Source organism: Thunnus maccoyii, chromosome 22, assembly GCF_910596095.1.
Source record: "Thunnus maccoyii chromosome 22, fThuMac1.1, whole genome shotgun sequence".
NCBI classification, from domain to species: domain Eukaryota; kingdom Metazoa; phylum Chordata; class Actinopteri; order Scombriformes; family Scombridae; genus Thunnus; species Thunnus maccoyii.
The window spans coordinates 24,874,242-24,894,782 of record NC_056554.1 but is presented as its reverse complement, the minus strand read 5'-3'; the positions used below and the strand labels follow the sequence as shown (position 1 = coordinate 24,894,782).

Here is a 20,541-nt window from a genome sequence, read left to right as displayed (position 1 = left end):
AAGACAAGGCAATGACTAATTGATGACATTGTCAGTTCGTGTATTTATTCATTCAATAACTGTCAGAAACAAAGGTAAAATATGAATGTAATCCCTATGTGGCTTGTTATGTGAGTGTGTTATTAGGAGTTTAACTATTTATTCATTTGTTTATTTACTGGAGATAATGCACATAAAGCAATACTGAAATTTTACAACATCTATCAATCTGTTACAACATCATAAATGTGTTGGTTTAGCACAAGAGCTAATTTTCACCTTTAATCCCAACACAACTAAAAACTGACAAAGTAGATGAAAAATATTACAAAGGAAATGTACCACAACACTTTTTCCTAACAATCTAAAACTGACTGTCCAGATTTGTGGGCATCTGAATGGGACAACTGTTACCATGGAAACAGTTTAGTTTAATGAAGAGGATCTTTAATATGTGACACAAATCCATACACCGTTTGAAACTTTCCTTACTAAACAAAAGTTACCTCAGAATGATATGACAGTGGTGATAATAATTGGGTTTGTTAAAAAGTACTAGCAACGCTTGTTTAAAGAGTAAGTCTGTTGGTTTTAATATGGAAACTTCAGCTTGGGACCAGAGAATCACTGTATACATGTGTTTTGCAGTGGAAGGCATGATGAGTCCAAAGTTAGTGAAAAACTCAACCATAAAATACTTAAAATGATCAATGATTACTGGATTATCATTAGTGCAATTATTAGTGCTTTGAGCTAAATGCTAACATACTAACATTGACATTGCTAGCATGTTGATGTTTAACAGGTAAAATGTTCACCATGTTGGTTTAGCATGTTAGTGACACAAAGTTCTGCAGGTATTTGGTCATAATCCAAAGAAGTGGACAATAAAAAGTTTTTCCTGATGATGATGTCAGATGACAAGTTATTAATTTCCCGGCAACCCACCCATAAGTTGTTGTGATATTTCAATAAAAACAAAAATGTCAACCTTGTGGTGGTTATTAGAATTTATACTAGATTACTGTTGAATGTCAGTATCAAATTTCATAGCAATTGATCCAATAGTCGTCAAGATATTTCACTATGAACAACATGTTAACCTCATGGTGGCGCTAGAGGAGGATCACTGAAATTATTAGGATTTATCCTCTGGGGACCATGCATGTCTTTTCAAAATTTAATAGAAATCCATCTAATTGTTGATGAGATATTTTAGTCTGGACCAAACTGGTGGACAGACCAACAGATAAACATTGCCATCCGTAGAGCCATACTGGTAGCATGGCTGAAATACATGATGTGGTAATGTTTAGGTGAAATGAAGAGGCAACGTACCATTCAGATATTTGACATAGCATCGGTTAATTTCTAAGCCACTCCCTGTTTCATACTTCCACAAATAAATAAAACTACATCATCTGCATACATTCATATTGTGAATACCTGGATGGTACATTAAACATCAGTCTGTCTGTCTGATGTTTGTACTGTGGTATGAACTGGATTGTGTGGAGAAACTAAATATCACTTCTCCATGAAATTCAACCATTTTTATGAGTAATTATGAGACAGTCACTGTTGTTCTTTCAGATAAAGCATGTTTTTATCTGGCAGCTTTGCAGGTACTAGTTTGCTTCCTGAATAATGCTAACAGTAGAAATAATGCAACCAAACATAAGATCAAGCAGGTAATAACAGTATATTAAATGCTACAAAATTACAACACAATATTTAATTAATGTACATTAATAAACCCACACAAAACATCCAGAGCAAATGGTTAAAATAACTGTCAGAAACAAATCAATAATTTCCTAAAACATGAGAAATGAAAGCTAGAATTACATCAATACACAGCTGAAGACAAGGTAAAATATGAATGTAATCCCTATGTGGCTTGTTATGTGAGTGTGTTATTAGGAGTTGAACTTGGTCACAGAAGGCCAGCCGGTTTGTTGTCTGATCCACTCAAAGTAATGAGCAACCTGGAAGAAAAATGATTATGATTAATAAGTAGTTCTTTACAAAACAAGATTGTAAATCCTACTAATGCCCCCCTATGAGGAAAGGTCATAGAGTCAATAAAATAAATAAATAATAAATAAAAGTGTTATTTTATGTAAAACCTGACATCTTGTCCTGAGGATGGCGCTAAGGAAAACATCATGGAGTGCCTAAAATGAAAAGGATTTAAACTCTGGGAAGCATGAATGTGCTCAGTAAATTTCATAGTAATTTCCCAAATAGATTTTAACATTTCTTATGAATTAATAGAAAGATGGTCTAATATGCCAATTTCTGTAATATTATTGTACCTGTTTCAAAATATACCTTTACCTCTGTCATTATCCCATTATTTATTATTATTATTATATGGAATAATAGACGACACAGGTTATGATTGACATTATTATACTTGCCATTTGACAGAGGGAGACTCAAACTTCCAAACTTCCACTGGTACTACTGGGCCGTGCAATTGTGCGCTATTATGTATTACTTTTCCTTACTTACTTCTCACAGCCAATCCCAGCATACATGTACTCTACAAATATTAAAAAGCTTAGGGAGCAAACATCTAACCCATTTATATTGAATATAATCTTCCGAGATTGAGATGAAATTCTGGTACAGTATTTGAGAATTGCTAGGAGAAAACTCCTTAATGTCCCATTTTAGTCCAATTTGGGGAAACGACCAATTTAAACCAGGAAGAGTTGGGCCATCAAAGGTCTAACTAAAATAGGAGATATGTTCCAAGATAAAAATCTGATTACATGTTTCCAATAGCCACTTCTTAAAAATACTTATATTACTTAATAGAAGCTTTATAACTACATCCTGCAACCAATTATTAACTCCTCCACCTCTTTCTGAAATGGAATGATTGATCTCTGATAAATGTTATATTACAGGGTGTATTTCATTGTTTTATGACATGCTGGTCATCTGAATCCTCTCCTGACCGGTTAAAAGCCTGGAAGGAAGATATACAGGAGGATATTTCCTTGGATGACTGGGGTGCAATATGTGCTGAGGCACACAGACAAACTGTGAGTCTGTGAATATGAGATTAAGACTGCTACAATACAATTGGCTGATGGGCACCTACATAACACCAACTAGACTACATCAGTTTAATATTACTATTCCAGATATTTGCATTAAGTGCGAATAGTTTAAAGGCACACTATTTCACTGTATGTGGGATTGTAAAGAGATTACAACTTTGTTGTGAGATTTTAACATTTCTTGTGTATGAGCTGGTGTCATGGTGTCACTAGAGGAAAGATCACAGATTCACCTACAACACCAGGATTGATCCAATGTTACATCCAATGGATAAATCAATCCTCAATGACTGATGGGGAATTCAAACACGGCAAGTTGTTATTTTGACAGCTACTCGCCCAGCATGTATGCCCAAAAAGTTTCTCTAAATATGGCTTTTAAATATAGTTTTTGACCTGAAGGAGACAATAAATCAAAGATGTAACCTCTTTAGACCATGAATATACACTCCATATTTCATATCAATCTTGCAATAGATAAAGCAGTTGTCAAAATGTATTGCTCTGAACCAAAAGGTTGAACCATTAAGCTTACGCTGTTCTACACATCCAGGCACATTTCAAATTCATATTACTGTATCATATAATCAGTCCGACTAACAATACTTGCACTTGTTGCAATGGATCTCAACATTAAAAAATCAATCAGTTTGCCTTGGTTGATGATTTACAAGATGTTGTTCCTTTAACATATTAAAGCATAAAGAGAGGTATGGTTTATTCCCCCACACTTCCGTATTTTACCTGTGTATAAACTCCAGGTGATTGCGACTGGCCACATCTCTGCCCCCAGTTTACAATGCCCCATAAGTAAGAAACACCGAGTTCATCCTCACACACCAGAGGGCCTCCATTATCCCCCTGACAGGCGTCCACAGTGCCGTCCAGATCCCCTGCAAACACAAAGTCAAACTTCAAATGGACTCGTTTCGTAAACACACTAAAAACAACCAGTCTCGGCGCCAGAGGAAAGTAACTGGCCGGGCATTTGGTTTTTATGGATGGGCCCACAAAAAACAAACACGGCACCTCCAGTTTCATCTTGCAGCAGAGATACTAAACACTAGGTGATATTTAATTTCGCTCTAAATCCAGACATCACAAAGAAACGTACAAAGGAGGCAGGAGTTTTTTTTCCCTCCCTGCAAATTTTATTTTATTTTTTTCCTGAGCCTTATGGGCCCCTTGATATCATTGGGACCAGGGCTTGAGCCCTGGTAAGCCCATGCATCAAAACAGCGTTGATGCTGATTTCTTCCTGGGAGGGCCAAATTCTGGATGGTAACACCACAACTGAACACAACTCCACTTAAAGGCACCAGGATACAACCACACCTACCTGCGCAGATCATGCCGGGTTTAATGCGGTCATTGTAGAATCTGTGACAGTCTTCAATGAGGGAAACTTTGGCCCACTGTAAGACCTGAGACAGTCTGCCACCTATAGACAGAAAAGTTAGTCATCAGTACCAGAAGGAAGGTAGAGAAGAAACAGAACTACAGTGGATCTGACCATCATATTCGATTTTAGTAAATTTTAAAAGTACAACAGTACAATTTTTACATTTCTTTACTTTCTCCTGTTTAGTTCAGGTTGCATAAACCTTCGTATATAATACACTAAGTGTTCATAATTTCTCAACTGGGTCTGCACCATAAAACAATATCATATCAATATCAAAAAACACATATAATCAAAAATACAACGATAACAATGAGATATATTTAACCAGGCACAGAGACAGAATGAGAATTAAATAATAAAAAGAACAGTAACAAAATAAGAGGTTAAAGAAATTAGAAAGGTGACATTATGTCTCCTCATTTTATCTTCTACTTTTACCATCACCCTGAGGCACATGGATTAACTTCCAAACTTTTCACACCTAATATGACCTATAGCCATGCTAGCAGCTCAGTGTTGGTTGATTGGTATGTTTATCTAAAGTAAAATATTTACTTAGAGTTAAATATCTAATATGGCTATTAGATGGATTGCCATTTGAGCCACCAACAAGTCAACATTTCTACTTCTTCAAAACTTGCCTTCCTCTAAAGCTAATGACAAACATCCTCTCAGCCTCACCTGTATTTGCCAATAAATTTCTTGAATTGAATTTGAATTTGGATTTCTACTCTTTACAAGTTTGGAAGTAGATTAAATGCAGGGGCTCTTTTACCTGCATTTTGTCCCCATCCAGAGATGGTGCAGGTGTGGTTGGGATGAAAGAGCCTGGGGGTCCAGGGAACGCAGACAGGGCTGACTGCTGAGTTGTCCAACAAACACTCGTCACTGAACGGAAGTTTCATCAGCTGCACCAGAGCAATGTCATTCTCACGGGTGTTGGGGTTGTACCTTTATTTGAATAAGAGGGTGAGTAAGACATTACAGAACTATTGTTAGTTTTAGTGTGACTTTAATGTTTTACAGTTACAGTTTATATTATTGATCTCATTTTTACCTAAAGTAATGCTTTAAAATGTTTCTCTGCTTATATCTGCTTCAATAAATGCTGCAAGAGTTTGCTATGTTACACCTGAGTGCTGCAACAATCCATCAGACAGGGTTGTCTACTCTCCCTGGTGTTTTTGTCTTTGTTTTTTAGGCCGTAATCTCATAATTATGAGCAGTATTTCATCCGCAACTTTAAAATGAACATCTCATCAAATTTCACTCTATGCTGACGAAACTATACTTTATTTATCTGATATCATCACTCTCACAGGTACAAAAAATATTTAGAGTCTAGCTCTTTTGTCATTTATAATAGCTAGCATAAATCTGTTCTCATACCTCTTTAGGTTTACAACTTGACTTCACTTCAGATCAGACCATCTTTTGCTTTAATAATCAAACTGTAATTCAGGATTCAAATAAAATACAAAAATACAAAATTGTTTTCTTTCATGCATGATGTTCACATGTGACTGATCAAAATAAACATCCTGCCCTGAATCAATATCCCTTTTTTTCAATGCTTTTAAACATTTTTGTTTCAGTGATTTCATACAACCTGCTGTAAATTCCTCTGGAAAGTGAAGTAGCCAAAACTCAACATACTGACAGTTCATCCCGGTGTGCTATCCAAAAAGCACTATGTTAACCTAATCTAATTAATATTCTGCCGTTTTCTGGGTTAAATACTGAGATATGTTGGGCCCATCATCACAATACATACTGTACATGCACACAAACAGGTATTCATACTTGGGGTGGATGTGGACGTCCTGAACAGGAACTACGTCGGTTGAGTCCTGAGCTTTCGCCCTCTTCCAAAGAGAAAACTTCACAATCAAAGCAGCCACGTTAGGCCTATTGGAGAGAGAAAGGCGAGAGAGAAGCTTCAGCTAAAACATTTGGGTTCACTACACAGAACATTAGACAGATAAATGTGAAGTAGATAGACCGATAGTTACTTTTTGGTTTGGCTGTCTGGACCAGGAGTTTGTATGGAGAGAGAGGGGTTGGGCCTGGAAGAGAGAGAAGGGCGAGAGACTTATTGACCCTCCTGTTGTACTCGGGTCAATTTTGACCCAGGAGGACAACATGTGTCACTATGTGCTGTCATCAGAAAAATTGAAATGGTTTGAAAACAGTATCCTGACTAAGAAATTATGAATTATTTTAACTATAGTTGAGATCAGAGGAAAATATGTTAATGGATTATGGCAGACTGGTATATGTAAAAGTTTAGTCAGGATACTGTTTTGAAACCATTTCAGTTTTTTTGATGACAGCACATAATGATACCTGATGTCCTCCCGGGTCAAAATTGACCCGAGGACAACAGGAGGGTTAAGAGTTAAAAGAATATTATTGTCAATGACTATTGCAAAGGGACTATTAATTTTATTGTTATTTATAGTAATTTTTAAATTATTTTCACCATCACTCTACTACTTTTCACCCCTCATTATTTTTAGGTAAGGTAATTCTGTTGATCTTGTGAGGAGAACTCATTTAGCTTCCTGCCTCTTCTGCACAAGCGCTTCTTTACCTTAAATTATATATATATATATATACATATAAAGTTTTCAAAAAAAGTTTTCAACTCACTCACTGCTGCTTGTTAATCTTGTTAATTAAGCTTCTTCTCTCATCTTAATAACTTAATAAAAGTTCATGTGTGTTCATGTTGCCCCGTCCTCAATGGAAGTTACTCGGTCTTACTCAAGGCAGTGAGCAGTGGTGATTACCCAGCAGCCTCCGATATAAGCTCCTCCACACTGGAACCTCCTGTTCATCTCTATAGCAACCTGCCACTGGATCTGAGTCTGCACACAGATAAACAGACAGTTGAATGGCCAGATGTCAGTAGATAACAGCTCCACCGTGTTCACAGTCATCAGTATCGAGCCATAAAGATGATGACATCACATTCAACAGACATATAGGTGTGTGTCTAACTGACCGGCGCTGCTGGCTGTCCTCCCACCACTCTCTTGATGCGTCTGCTTCTTACTAGCTCCTCCTCCTCGATATCGTCTCTGGCTGTTTTAGGAACCCCACAGTTCACCTTGGACTCCATGTGCGCTCTGGTGACCCTTGTTTCTACAGAAACATGCTTAAACATCTTTTAAACTGCAACTACTGGCAGTTTTATTATTTTAATTGGCAGTTTTATTTATTAATTAGACATTTTCTTTTAGTCAAAAACAATTTCAAAATGATTTTTAAACGTATTATTTGGGGCAGGGGTTGTTGTATGGCTGCATTTCCATTATCAATTAATCTGATGATTATTTTCACCTTTACTTGATTAGTTGTTTGTCCTATGAAATCCCAGAAAATGGTGAAAAATGTCTGACAAATCACTGTTTCCAAAAGCCCAAGATGACATCCTGACGTCAGAAACCAGAAAATATTCACATTTAAGAAACTGGAATCAGAGAATTTCCGCATTTTGTCTTGTCGAAATAGTTGCTGATTATTTTCTGTTGATTGACTAATTAATTGACTAATTGTTGCAGCTACAGAGAACCATTTTAATTTTAAGAATTTTGTTACAGAGTCATGGAATATTTAAAATGCCTAAATATCAATTAGGTTGAGTAATGCATATGTTATGATGTATGTATGCATATGTATATATATATACACAGTATAGGGCAGCAACTATCGATTATTTTCATTAATCTGCTGATTATTTACTTGATTAATCAATTTGTTTATATGATGTCAGTGTTTTAATTCCTCACAGCTCATGCTGATGACTTCAAATGTCATAATTTGTCCAATCAAACAGTTCAAAATAACAAAGATATTCAGTTTATTAACATGTATGACACAGAAAAGCTTCAAATCCTCACATCTGAGAAGCTGCAACCAGCAAACATTTGGACGTTTTGCTTAAGAAATGACCAAAATGATCGATCCATTATCAAAATTTTGCTGATTATTTTCTGTCGATCAATTAATTAATTAATTGACTAAATGTTGCAGCTTTAAATATACAGTATGTGTGGTATATATGCATGATTTCTTTCCTTTTTATGTACTTCAGTTATTTCTTTGAATGTGTTTTTTTGTTTGTGTTTCCAAAATCTATAAAATGTTGGTCATAAAACATGAAACGCCCAAATAAATACAAATTAAAAAAAAGTGAAATATAATACACATTGTAATAAATACAGTAGTGCATTTTTATGTTTGCATTTACTCTGCCATAATTGAATAAAAATCACTATTTAGATTTTTTTTTTAGTAACTACATTAATTTCCATGCCACATTAAAATCATTTATTTTCTGAACTTTAAATTTGCCTTGTTCAGCTTTTTCTTGTTTTATTGATCAATATGATTTTAAATTGTTTTATTGCTGCTGTTGCTGTGTGGACCACAGGAAGACTAGTGACCATTTTGTTGGGAATCCAAATAAAAAAATAAAAGAATGAGGAATTTGCATGAGGAGCAACTTACCATTTTTAGGAGAGATGTACTCTATAAAGAAAACAACAGATCATCATCTTCATCATCACAGAAGCAACATTAACATGAAAGTCTCTCAACAGATCAGTGAAGCAGCAATGTTACGTCTTCCATGTCTGAAAAGGGCTTTAGATTAATGATAAACGAGGGAGTGATTTTGGATACAATCTGTGTTTTTGAACAAGGGATTACATGACAGTCAGTCGGTTACCATGGTTACTGACATACCTGTGTTTGTGAGAGGAGAGTTCACCGTCGCCAGCTCTGTGGGGAATGAAAATTAATAAAATATGTTTACAAGAAAAGATACACTATTTTCTCAGATAGTTGATACAGTTTAGGGAATCTCAAGAAACGGCAGTGTCAGATATCCTGAATTTTAGTTCCAAGTATTGGTCAAGATAAAAAAAACAAAACACTGGATCCTACACTTCCCATAACGCCACTCGACTCTCCAGACGGACACGGAGGGAAATACATGAGGCGCAATTTGTGTCAAAACTCAAACTCTTTCTTTGAGTCTTAACTCAGTTTAATCTGAACACACAGACAGGAAACACATTTTTAGATTCAGTGTGACAAACGTCCAAAATCTGCTTAGAAATCAGGGAAGGAAAAAAATGTTCCTTTCAACTGCAGAACTTGACTACGAATCATCACATTTTTAAGTTCTCTTCAGTATCAAAGTAATCCAGTGATAGTTGTCTGTACATTCATGGCTACACTGCAAACAGGAACTGCTAACAGCTGATTCAGCAGACTTTTAATGGAGACCATTTGCCAAAATGTAATAATAATAATAACTTTATTTGTATAGCACCTTTCATACAAAAAAAAAATGCAGCTCAAAGTGCTTTACAACAAAAGAAATAACATGCTTCACATCAAAAAAGACATACAATGAACATAAAAACATGTAAATGTACATAAGATGGAAAATAAAACCCATCTGATAATATTAATAAACACTTAAACACTTAACCCTCCTGTTGTCCTCCTGGGTCAATTTTGAGGTGTCATTATGTGCTGTCATCAAAAAACAGTATCCTGACTGAACTTTTACATATACCAGTCTGCCATAAGCCATTAAGGGTATATATATATCAGGATATAATGTCCACATGTTGTCGTCCCGGGTCGAAATTGACCCGGACAGCAGGCGGGTTAATGACTTAATAAGTGAAAACTCAGAAAGTATTTTGCCATATGTACATAATCTGTAAATTGGCGCCTAGGTCTCTGAAGCCATAAGCATAACAGAACCTCCCTTTTCCCAGTGGACACAGACTCAGCACTGGTCTTGATTAATTGAAATAAGCTTCGTTCAGTTTACCAAAGAACGGGTTTAACCTCGCTGTGGGTCTTATCTGTGTCGGGCGCAACTCAAAGCTGCCCCAGAAACAAGAGACTATAAGCGATAATAAGCGTATTTCGCCACACCTGGGACTCTGACGCCATAAGCATAAACAAATATTTTTTTAAAAACGTGGCTGTAGCCCAAAGCTAATTCAATGAATCCATGGCAATGGTGTCATACTCTTCTTTCACTTTTTTAAAAATAAAACCAGTAGACTACCTTTAAACAATGTGCCGTCTGTGTTTGTTCAAAACTGTGAAAGAACCATTTTTTTGGACCATTTTAACATGTTTTCTCCTCATTATGTGCTGCTCACTTCAATTCTGTAAAATCAAAAATTTTAATGGGAGTGAATGAATCTGTATCTTCAAAAGTGTGTGTGTGTGTGTGTGAGTTCAGTACCTGTGTGTTTGTTTGATTCATCCTCGCCATCCAGACAGTCGATCTGTCCGTCACCGACCGCCTCTTTAGGCAAACACACACCCAAGCTGCAGCGGAAAGCCCAATCCCTGCATTCTGACAGATAAAGACCCACACACTGATTCATACTGGGAAACAAACAGGGGATATATATGGGGGGAGGGGTTTATGTGTATGTGTGTTGTGAAGAATCACATCATCTACACTTTTGTTTACAGTCGTCTGGATTACTGTAATTCTCTGTCCACAGGCCTGATCAAACACCTACAACTGATTCAAAACACCAAAACTAGCCTGAGTGCACACAAAGTATCATCCACACAAACTATCTACTGGTTGCCTGAAAAAGAAAAGACAGAAACAGAAAAATAAATAAATGAGTAAAAGGATGAAAGAAAAAAAAAACAGAAAAAATTAAAATATTGTAATTAAATATTGAAAGAAATTTACATAGAAAATAGTACATAAGTAAATAGATGAACAAAAAACAGAAAATCAGAGAAAATTAAATTTGATAAAGTAAAATAAATGAAAAAGTACCTAAAAATCAAAGAAAGGATTAAAGAAAGAAAGAAAACAATAATAACATATATATATGTAATAAATATAAATGGGAATATAAAGAAGCTTATAACAGTTTTCTTAAAAGGATTCAAAACAAATTCTCAAATTTTTATTTATGTATTTATTTTTATTTTTTATGTAATTTTATGTAATTTGTGGGTGAGGTCTATCTATAGATCATATTGTTTTGCCATCAGTTGTTGACACCTATGATCACTTTATTGTTCTCTGATGACGCAGACTATCATCATTTTCAGACATGTACATACTGTATATAATAACCTCTGAAACTTTTTAACCTCACCTACAGTATTAATGATCATTTATTTACTTTTTTTTTGTTGGTGAAAGGAAGGATGTGTGATGATATCGTTCAAAGGAAGAGCTGGCGAAGTTCTTATTTTGAAGACGTTTATTAGACGATGGCCATCGGGTCCATTCCATGTACAAAGATGGTCTGGGCACCGTACCACTATCGGTGCATAGCTTATATGGGGTTACACATCTGTATCTTATCACATGAATAACATAGGTCTTCCATAGGCACTAATTCAGTTGGGAGCCCTCCGATCGAGTGGTTGACAGCTACCTCACAACATATTATGTATCATTACATACCACATCTGGAACAGTTCCAAACTTGACCATAAACCCATTATTTGTATTTAAAGGTCCCCCCAAGAAGGGCTATATCATATTATCTAAAATGACATGCAGATTATGGAATGTTTATGTCACATGTCCAACACCCAAAATCAGTAAAATACATAGGGTCAGATAAAAGTCATACTAACAGTTGGTGTCTCTTTGATTTGTCTCCTTTCTGATTTGTTTTTCATATTCCGATTTCTTGCATCTTTTTTTTATGAGTTTTTTCATCTGTTGCATTGAGAAATGTGCTTTTTGTTATTATCGTTATTATTACAGCAACTCCAGCTGCCTTTGACTGATTTGATTTCTAGATAGACAGATGTGTGTATAGTGTGTGTGAGTGTTTTTCTGTCTTACTCTTGCAGCACATCTCATCACTGCGGTCACCACAATCATCAACTCCGTCACACGTCTGAGTCAGAGACACACACTTCCCGTTCACACACCTGAAGTCACACTCCTCATCTGACAAAAAAAAACAAAAACAAAAAAACACAACACAAAGGTCACACTGATGACAGAACAGTATAAAACATAACAGAGTCTGTAATTACCAACCTGCTGGTTGTACACAGGTTGCCGTGGCAACATTCATGTTGTCAATGTTGGTCTTGTCGTAGATGACACACTCTGACAGGGAGTTCTCGTAACCTTGGCAGCGGACACTCACACATCTGTCCGGAAACTGTTCGTCGTTATGGTGGCTCGCCAGGGAAGTGTAAGACAAGGTGTCAGCTGTTGCCGCACCGCTGAGCACACACACACACACACACACACACACACACACACATAAAGGTAAAATTCAGTATCACCATAATGGTAAAATCTATCCTGGTTGTTCATTGATTGAAACATGTTGAGTGTTGTGCTTATCAGGCTACATTGTGACAGAAAAAAAGGCAAAACAGCCCGGATGAGATGTTCACAGCTGTACTACTTGTTGTAAATCGACATAGTTCTGTGATGGACATTAGACAAAGTTAACCGCTCTCAGCAGCCACTACCACAGCTTCTGTTTTTACTGAAAATTACATTGGCAAGATGTATAAATCAGTACAAAATAATCCCCCTCAAACAGATATCTGCTAGCATGACGCCATGTCAGACTCAATGAATGAAACAAAAGGAAATGGTAATTTGCTCTGGTGGCCATTTGAATCTGATTTTGTTGAGAACTGAGCAAACAAGGTTATTTTTTTTATTACTTAAATCATAATTGAATACTGGCTCTTTATAAACCCATGCAGAGACCCCAAGTCCAGGCCACCAAAGACAATGAAGCTAACTGGTAATGTAGCTTAAAGCACAAGTGTTGTTGTTATGAACCTAAGGATGGCCAATGATTTAGAGTTATGGTTAAAGGATGAGGCTGGTGATATTTATTTTTCTTATCATCAACAAATCATGAAAAACCAAAACCAACGATGTGTTAGCCTGCCTCCCAATACTTCCCTACTCTGTCTGTGGCTCTCAGCTCCAAGCACATTGGTTCCTAATGAAGAATCTTTAAAAACACCTCACAAATATATAGTTTCATTCTTAGATACGACCTGTGAGCATCTGACACACATGGCTCACCTCCTGGGCCAACTGGGAAGCTGGAAAGGTTTGTTGTTTTGGGACATTTTATATAATTTAGCTCCGTTCCTGCTAGATGAAATAATTACTGTATATAAAGTTTAGTTGTGAGTGGATTTTAAAGTATAAGTCTGTCTGTTAGTCCATCTTATTTTGAAAAATCTCTTATAATAGCTGGACACTGAAATAATGCATTTTTATACTTTAAACTCATATGTTTGACATGTCTCCAAATTCAATTTTAATCTGTCAACCAATCAGCGGCCATGAGATAAACACATCCTGTATTTATCCCATGTGTTTACAGTTTCCATGTGCTTTATACAGGCTGGTATGTATACTGTGTGTGTATTACAAGTTGTTTAATAGATCTTCTCTCACAGTGGGTGTCCTTTCTCCCTGCAGGCCACGTTAGCGGCAGCCATGTCCCACAGCTCCTGACACACCAGTAACTCCTCTCCACCTCCTCCAGGGCTTGGAACAAAGAGCCGGACCACTCCTGTGTCTTGCTCTAATGAACTTCTGAACTTCGGTACATCCGCTGAAGAGAGAAAGATGAAGGTCACAGTAAATATGACTAATATACGAGGACACTACTGTGTAAAACTCCTCTAAGTGAATTTATCTTTAAGAACAAACCTGTGCAGGTTTCTCCAAAGTGGGACATGACAGGTTTCTTGGACTGACAGGAAACCGCCATCGCCTGGAAAATTACGTGAGTCAGTGAGGTGAGTCAAAAAGTTCATTTTGGACACTGCTCCAGTGGGATTTTAACCCTGGAGCCTGGCGGTGCTGGTGCCTTGCTCAGTGGCCACAGTACAGTACATTTGGTTACCTGGCAATAGGAGCGTAGCTGCCTGTTGCCACGACTACATACTGAGGCCAAACCCTCTGTGGGACACTGGTAGGGCAGTTTACAGGAACAACGTCCCTGGATGCAAGACTGCCATGGAGGACAAAACACAAGGTCACATGATTCACGAGTATACCTGCCCAATAAGAAACAAAGACAGAACAAGTTGAATATGTGCACAAAACATTAGATCAAATCAACAAAAGACAGAATCAGAGGACACGTCTTACTTCTTTTCCAGACACTCGACTGGTCCCAGAAACTCGTCTGTTTTATGTGTCACTGTAAGAGTAGAGCTTTGTGCAAAGACCTGCAAGGAGGAAGTAGAATACAGTAGAATTTGAACAGAATGCAGATGAATTACGGTACAACGACAAGAGACAAAGTTAAATTCAATGAATGAATAAACAAAAAAATCTCACAAAGTGGAGCAGAGATCAGTATTTTCCATCTAAACAATTCTATAAAATAACAAATCAATTTTAAGACAAACAGACGTATAAAATTAGGAATTTCATATTAAAAATATAGAAGACACTATATATAATTTATTAAGTAGTTTAAAAAAAAAAATCTAATTATAGATAAATAGCTAAACTGACCAAAATTGAATATAAGAAACTGATAACCAATTGATAATTTAGATTGACCCGTTAGAGCATCCAGTGTACAGCACTACAATATATTATAATACTCAGGGGTGGACACAATAACATGAACACTACAACTACCTATGTAAAACATATAACGTTGCACTTGTTTGTTTTCATTAAACTCTGGGGTCATGTTTTGGATTACTTTATATTATAATGTATTTGTTATTTTGTCCACCTCCAGAATAAGATCGGAATATTTCAACTTGCATGAATCTGGTGTAAGAACAGCGATAAAGACAGTAAAACATAGTTCAAACAAGTAATAGAAAGCGTTTAGATGCCTTGAATGTCATACAAAGAATAGGGTTGTTGTGTGCATGTACTGGAAATACACCATTACCACCAGTGTTAACTTACCATGACAGAGTGAAACAGCAAGAGAAGAGAAACACCAGCCGATGACATCCTGACAAACACAAACATGTTTTTATCTCCTTCTCATCAAAAAAATACCCTTATTCTCCTCTGAGAGACAGATATCAGAAATGAACTTTTATACTGAAGGAACAAACAGAGACGGTTTTGTCTCTAATGGACTAATTTATCTGACAGACTGACGAGGTCTGATATTTACTCTACTAGCTGATGATGTCACCAATCAATTATTAGCTTGTCTTGTCAATGTGGACACACACTGTGCTCTGACATGTTAAAGCACATTGTTATGAATTAAATCCAGTTAAAATAGTGTACTATTGTTAACATGTCCATTAATTTGTACAGACATTAGAAATGAGAATAAACAACATCACAAACAATTTCTATCTCAAACTAATATTTAGCTAAATGTAACTTTCTATTGGTGATTTGCCTGTTTTAGTGCATGAGTGGTGCAGTCAATTATGTCTGATTCTTAGAGAAGTCAGCTGTTTAGCTGTTAGCATCCTTTGATTAGTATACATTAAACCATGTTGCACAGTTAAAACATGCCCTAGTTAGTGTAAATCTGGAAAAATACTCTAAGTTATTGGCAATGTTTATAAAATCAATGTCTATTTATGTTGTTAGTAGAACTTTGTGTCTTTGGTTTAATTGGCATTGTTGTATTTTGCTCGCTGAACTTAGCGTAGTTTTGATGGAGCTAGGCTGTTTCCTCCTGCTGCTAGTCTTGTGATAGGGTTGGCTAAACACATCTGGATGCAGATGACGCTGATATCTAAGTTACTGAGTTTGGTTAAACAGAAAACAATTATATCCTGCCTGTTTTTGACCTTCTGCCTGAATATATTTGGCTGTTTTTGGACTGTGAGTCATCTCAACCTCTAAATTCAGGCCCTCTTATAAGTGTGCTGATAGTAATTTTGGAAATAATTGCTCCGTTAATTAAATTTGAAGACTTACAGTAGCTTTGATGTCTGCTGTGTGGGCGTTGATTGACAGCTGTGGTTGGTTCACCTGCTGCTCTCCCTGGCTCCAGGACTCGCACTGAGTTGGACTATTGTCACAATATTTAACTAAGTTTAATGTTACTTGATTATGTTAGCACAATTTAGCTGAAGTAGCCAACCTTAGCCCAAGCAAGCTAGTGTTCACTTTGGTCTGAGAGGGGGTGAGTTTCCAGAGCTTGAAAGGCAACATTCCACAGTCCTTTATTTGAAAGGTCCTGGATCCAAATGTAAAAGATGGTGCCAACCATAAACTGCAACTCTGGGCTTCAAACTGGTTCCAATGAAACCAACAGGTGAAGTCACACCTTGCTAGGTCCATTTTTACATATAGACTGTGGCTGCAGCTAAAGATGACACTTTGTAGAAAATTTAGTCCTAAAGAACTTAACCCTCCTGTTGTCCTCGGGTCAATTTTGATTGTCTGTGAATCTGTTCAGTTGCAGATTCCAGATCAGATTTGGATGAATTCAAGTACAGCAACATGTTTTGTTCTCAACTGAAAAATTCTGAATTTGCTATAACTCTGATTCAAGCCTCACTGGCTTCTTCCCCAACCACCACTGAGGCTCATGGGTATCGTAGTACTTGCCATCTGCCATGCCAAACTGTAGGCAAAAACATATGTTTTCAAATGGAATGCTTTTGGAAAATGGTCTACAACACTGTAAAGTATTCACAGTTTGTGTTTAAAGTGCAAAAAGTGTTATTGTTCTTTAAAAGCATGTGGGAAACCCCAAGTACAAAATACCAGTAACCTGAAAGGAAAATAGCGAATTTCATCACACAAAGACAAATATGTATACAAGTTAATGTTCAACAGTGTTTCCAGAGAACAGAGTTTCAAAACCCCTGAATTTTTTACTGCTGAGAACAGCTAAAATGAGTCAGAGGTAATGGTGGTCAATGTGACTTTTTTCTTACCGTAGGTCAATGATTCAGAATTAAATGTAAACATTATTTCATAACAAATCAAACTGAACAGGAAACCAGATTTTTAACTAAATATTTAACTAAATACAAGTTTATCACACACTGAGATTGAATTTGCTTTTGACAGTATCACAAATCTCTGAATACACATTTAGACTTTAGACTCTTTCCTGCTTGAATCTGCAACTGATCAAAGGTTCAGTATGATTTAAAGACAAATAAATGAAGACACAACAGAGTTTCCAACATTATCAGAACATTCCAGTAGTCTACACATTCCTGATCAATTGAAGAGTCGGAGTCATACGTCTTACTTTGTGGCTGATCGAGTCATGTGCAAGCGCTATAGTTATACGAGTGTTTAGCGTCAGAGCAGTCCAAGCTGGCTGGAGGTCAGATGGGATATGGAGTACTTTTAATGCCACAAATGCACTGGATGGGTTCAGGTCTAAAACAAATTAGACCTGATTAGACCAAATTCAGGTCTGGTTAGCTTTTTTGTTTTTTTATCCGTGCTTTCTTTGAATCATTTTCTGCTTTTCTCCCACTGTTCAAACATAATGCTCATTTCATAAAATTATCTGAAACCTGGCTAGCAAGAATAAACACTTAGCAGTCTTTTGTCCCTTGACTGTATAATATATATATATATAATATTATATTATATTGCTGAAACTGGAATGATGTATTTTTAAAGCAACTATCCAGAGAACTATTTTTTTGTCCTTAACAATATTTCCCCAGCAGCATAATCTTTAACTTTGTTTTGTCTTGCAGAGGCACAAATGCCAGATTAATACCTTAAACTACGTGAATTGCACTACATGAACAGGACAACTAACCATCTGATGCTTCTTTTGTGCATATTATAAATCCAATATATTTATTATAAACACAAGACTGAAGAATTTAGAAATAAAGGCTTATGACTCACTGACACACGAAGAGGCACATAAACAGACACAGTAAACAGTGATAATGAAAGAAAAATGCCAAATCACTCAAAATGAAGTTATTCTATTTTCATTTTATTGCACCACGTTGGTCACCATCTCTAACCGTAAAGCCTGTAATATTGGGTCACATCGCTTCCTGCTATAAAGCACATACAGTAATGTCTCATATTTAAAAAAAAAAAAGATTAAACATATTGAAGAATAACATGCAATTCAAATCCTATAGAAAACCTTTATAAGAACTATAGTTTAAACACAGAGAGACACACCGAGGCACTGACATGAGTAACTGAATGAAACACACAAACCGAAACCTTCCAGGAAGAAATGTTGTGACAGTGAATGGTGACCATTTTAAAGGAGTGTACCAAGATTTCAGATAATATTTATCTGTTTAACTAGTAAATGATGAAAAACTACACCAAAAACATCCATCATTGGCTCGAACTATCCTAACACATGAGAACTATGATAGAAGGCAGCGTTTGCTTTACCTACCACACAATATGACTGACTGTAGGAGTCATGCTAATTATTATTTATTAATCAATGACATCGATAAAGAAACTGATTTATCCATTTGGGTTTAACGGGTATTTCCAGAATCTTTAAAGACACTTAATATGTTTAATATGTTTTCAAACCACTTCACAATAGATTTTTAATACGTTTCCTGAATGGTGAATCCAAATAAAGATGCTAGCCAAAAATCAAAGAACCTTCATCGATTGATTTGTACATGATGAACCGTTTTATTATCAGTTATATTAGTCTATATCTATGTTAGATTCCTTTATTTTATTTTTTTATATTTTCTAGGGTTGTACAAAAAGAGTTTCCGGCTACCATCTTTGTTTGGATTAGGAAATACTTTATTACTGCAACTTGGGAAACGGGCCAAAAATCTTTAATGTGTATATTTTTTTAATTTTAGATGGACAGATGAGTCTTTAAGGATTCTGGAAATACCTTTAAAACAGCGGCAAGAACTGCTAACATTTAGTTAACATTTTGCTAACACGCTTAACATTAGTTCTGTGAAGAGCTAATGCTAACAAATGCTAACATGATAGTAATAATGCCAACATTTTAGAATAATGCCAACATTTTAGAATATGCTATTATAGATGATAGTAGGAACAATCTTTTAGCATAACAGGCAACATGCTAACGCCACAGCGTTGCCATGCACCAGCGGTGCAATAATAAAACAGCATACGCTATAGGTGGTTAATGTTTTATTGCACATGAAGATACATGGAGGATTTTAGTGTCTGTTCTCATCATAAGAGGTAACTATTTAATTGTTTACTAAGCCAAATTTTGTTCTTCCTGAAACAAAACCTCGTTTATAACTAGCAACATTAGCCGAAAACTCCTCCGGCAGTTTACTAGCATTAGCGGTTCGCTATTTTTAGATAACTTGACTTTAAGATAGCGTGCACTGGTCTATTGTAAAACTATTATTTACCGTATCAATGACTGTTACAAGACAAACCTGAATATTTACTGTACTTGGCCAATGAAGTTGTTCCTTCAGATCACACAAAGACACAAAGACCCTAACACTTTGTAGGCACTAATAAAATCCACACACGAAGAAAAGAGACATACAGCAAGACACACATATAATTTGGTCTTTTGGTTGATACATTCATTATAAGGAGAAGGCTTATTGTTACAGCCGCCACATTTGCCCCAAGTCTACTGGAAAAGTGCGTCCTTCACCCGAATGCTTAAAAATGGAAGCAAAGATTTAAATAAGTTGACTCTGCAGCTGTTTTTTGCTTGACTGAATGATCAAATCATTGGTATACTCTTTTATCCTACGTATTTAGCTTAATATTTAGTGTAACAGTATTTTACAGGTAAGCTGATTTGCCTTTGAGATTGTGGGTTTTGGAGTTGAACGTTTTCATCTATCTACACCCCAAACCCGCCAAGCCTTTTAGTTTGACACACATTAAATCTTCATTGTGGTAATATATCATATACATTATAGCAAACAGTATCAAACAACATGAAGCCGAATGAGAAAATGATGGTCTTAAGAATCATCAGAAATGTTTTGTTTGTATTACTGGAGGTGATTGGAGATCATAGATTGTGCTTCTTTTTTATATATCAGTACATGAATAGATACCAAAACTGCTCTTTATGTGTGCTGTGGAGCTACATAATTCATATAACAGAATACTACTTAATA

At 36.1% G+C, this 20,541-nt stretch overlaps 1 protein-coding gene across 1 annotated transcript; it reads right to left on the bottom strand.

Moving 5' to 3' along the window:
• Positions 1-1,595: 1,595 nt before the first annotated feature.
• LOC121889613 (complement factor I-like) lies at positions 1,596-16,429 on the bottom strand. Its single transcript, XM_042401704.1, has 19 exons — positions 16,403-16,429; positions 15,419-15,467; positions 14,636-14,715; positions 14,388-14,541; positions 14,192-14,255; positions 13,934-14,093; positions 12,533-12,723; positions 12,332-12,439; positions 10,742-10,855; positions 9,211-9,246; positions 8,974-8,994; positions 7,466-7,605; positions 7,225-7,328; positions 6,471-6,524; positions 6,262-6,366; positions 5,234-5,409; positions 4,393-4,494; positions 3,798-3,946; positions 1,596-1,967 (listed from the first exon to the last, which is right to left on the bottom strand). The coding sequence occupies exons 2-19, from the start codon at positions 15,464-15,466 to the stop codon at positions 1,899-1,901; spliced, it is 1,875 nt and encodes a 624-aa protein (XP_042257638.1). The 5' UTR covers position 15,467; positions 16,403-16,429; the 3' UTR covers positions 1,596-1,898.
• Positions 16,430-20,541: the final 4,112 nt, after the last annotated feature.

What these genes read in the sequence shown, in the direction of transcription:
- LOC121889613 (XM_042401704.1), bottom strand. Translation starts at nt 15,466, where the DNA reads ATGTCATCGGCTGGTGTTTCTCTTCTCTTGCTGTTTCACTCTGTCATG. An exon ending in TGAATCAAACAAACACACAG is followed by an intron (nt 9,247 to 10,741) that starts GTACTGAACTCA and finishes CATTCCCCACAG; the next exon opens with AGCTGGCGACGGTGAACTCT. An exon ending in TGGATGGGGACAAAATGCAG is followed by an intron (nt 4,495 to 5,233) that starts GTAAAAGAGCCC and finishes TTCTGTCTATAG; the next exon opens with GTGGCAGACTGTCTCAGGTC.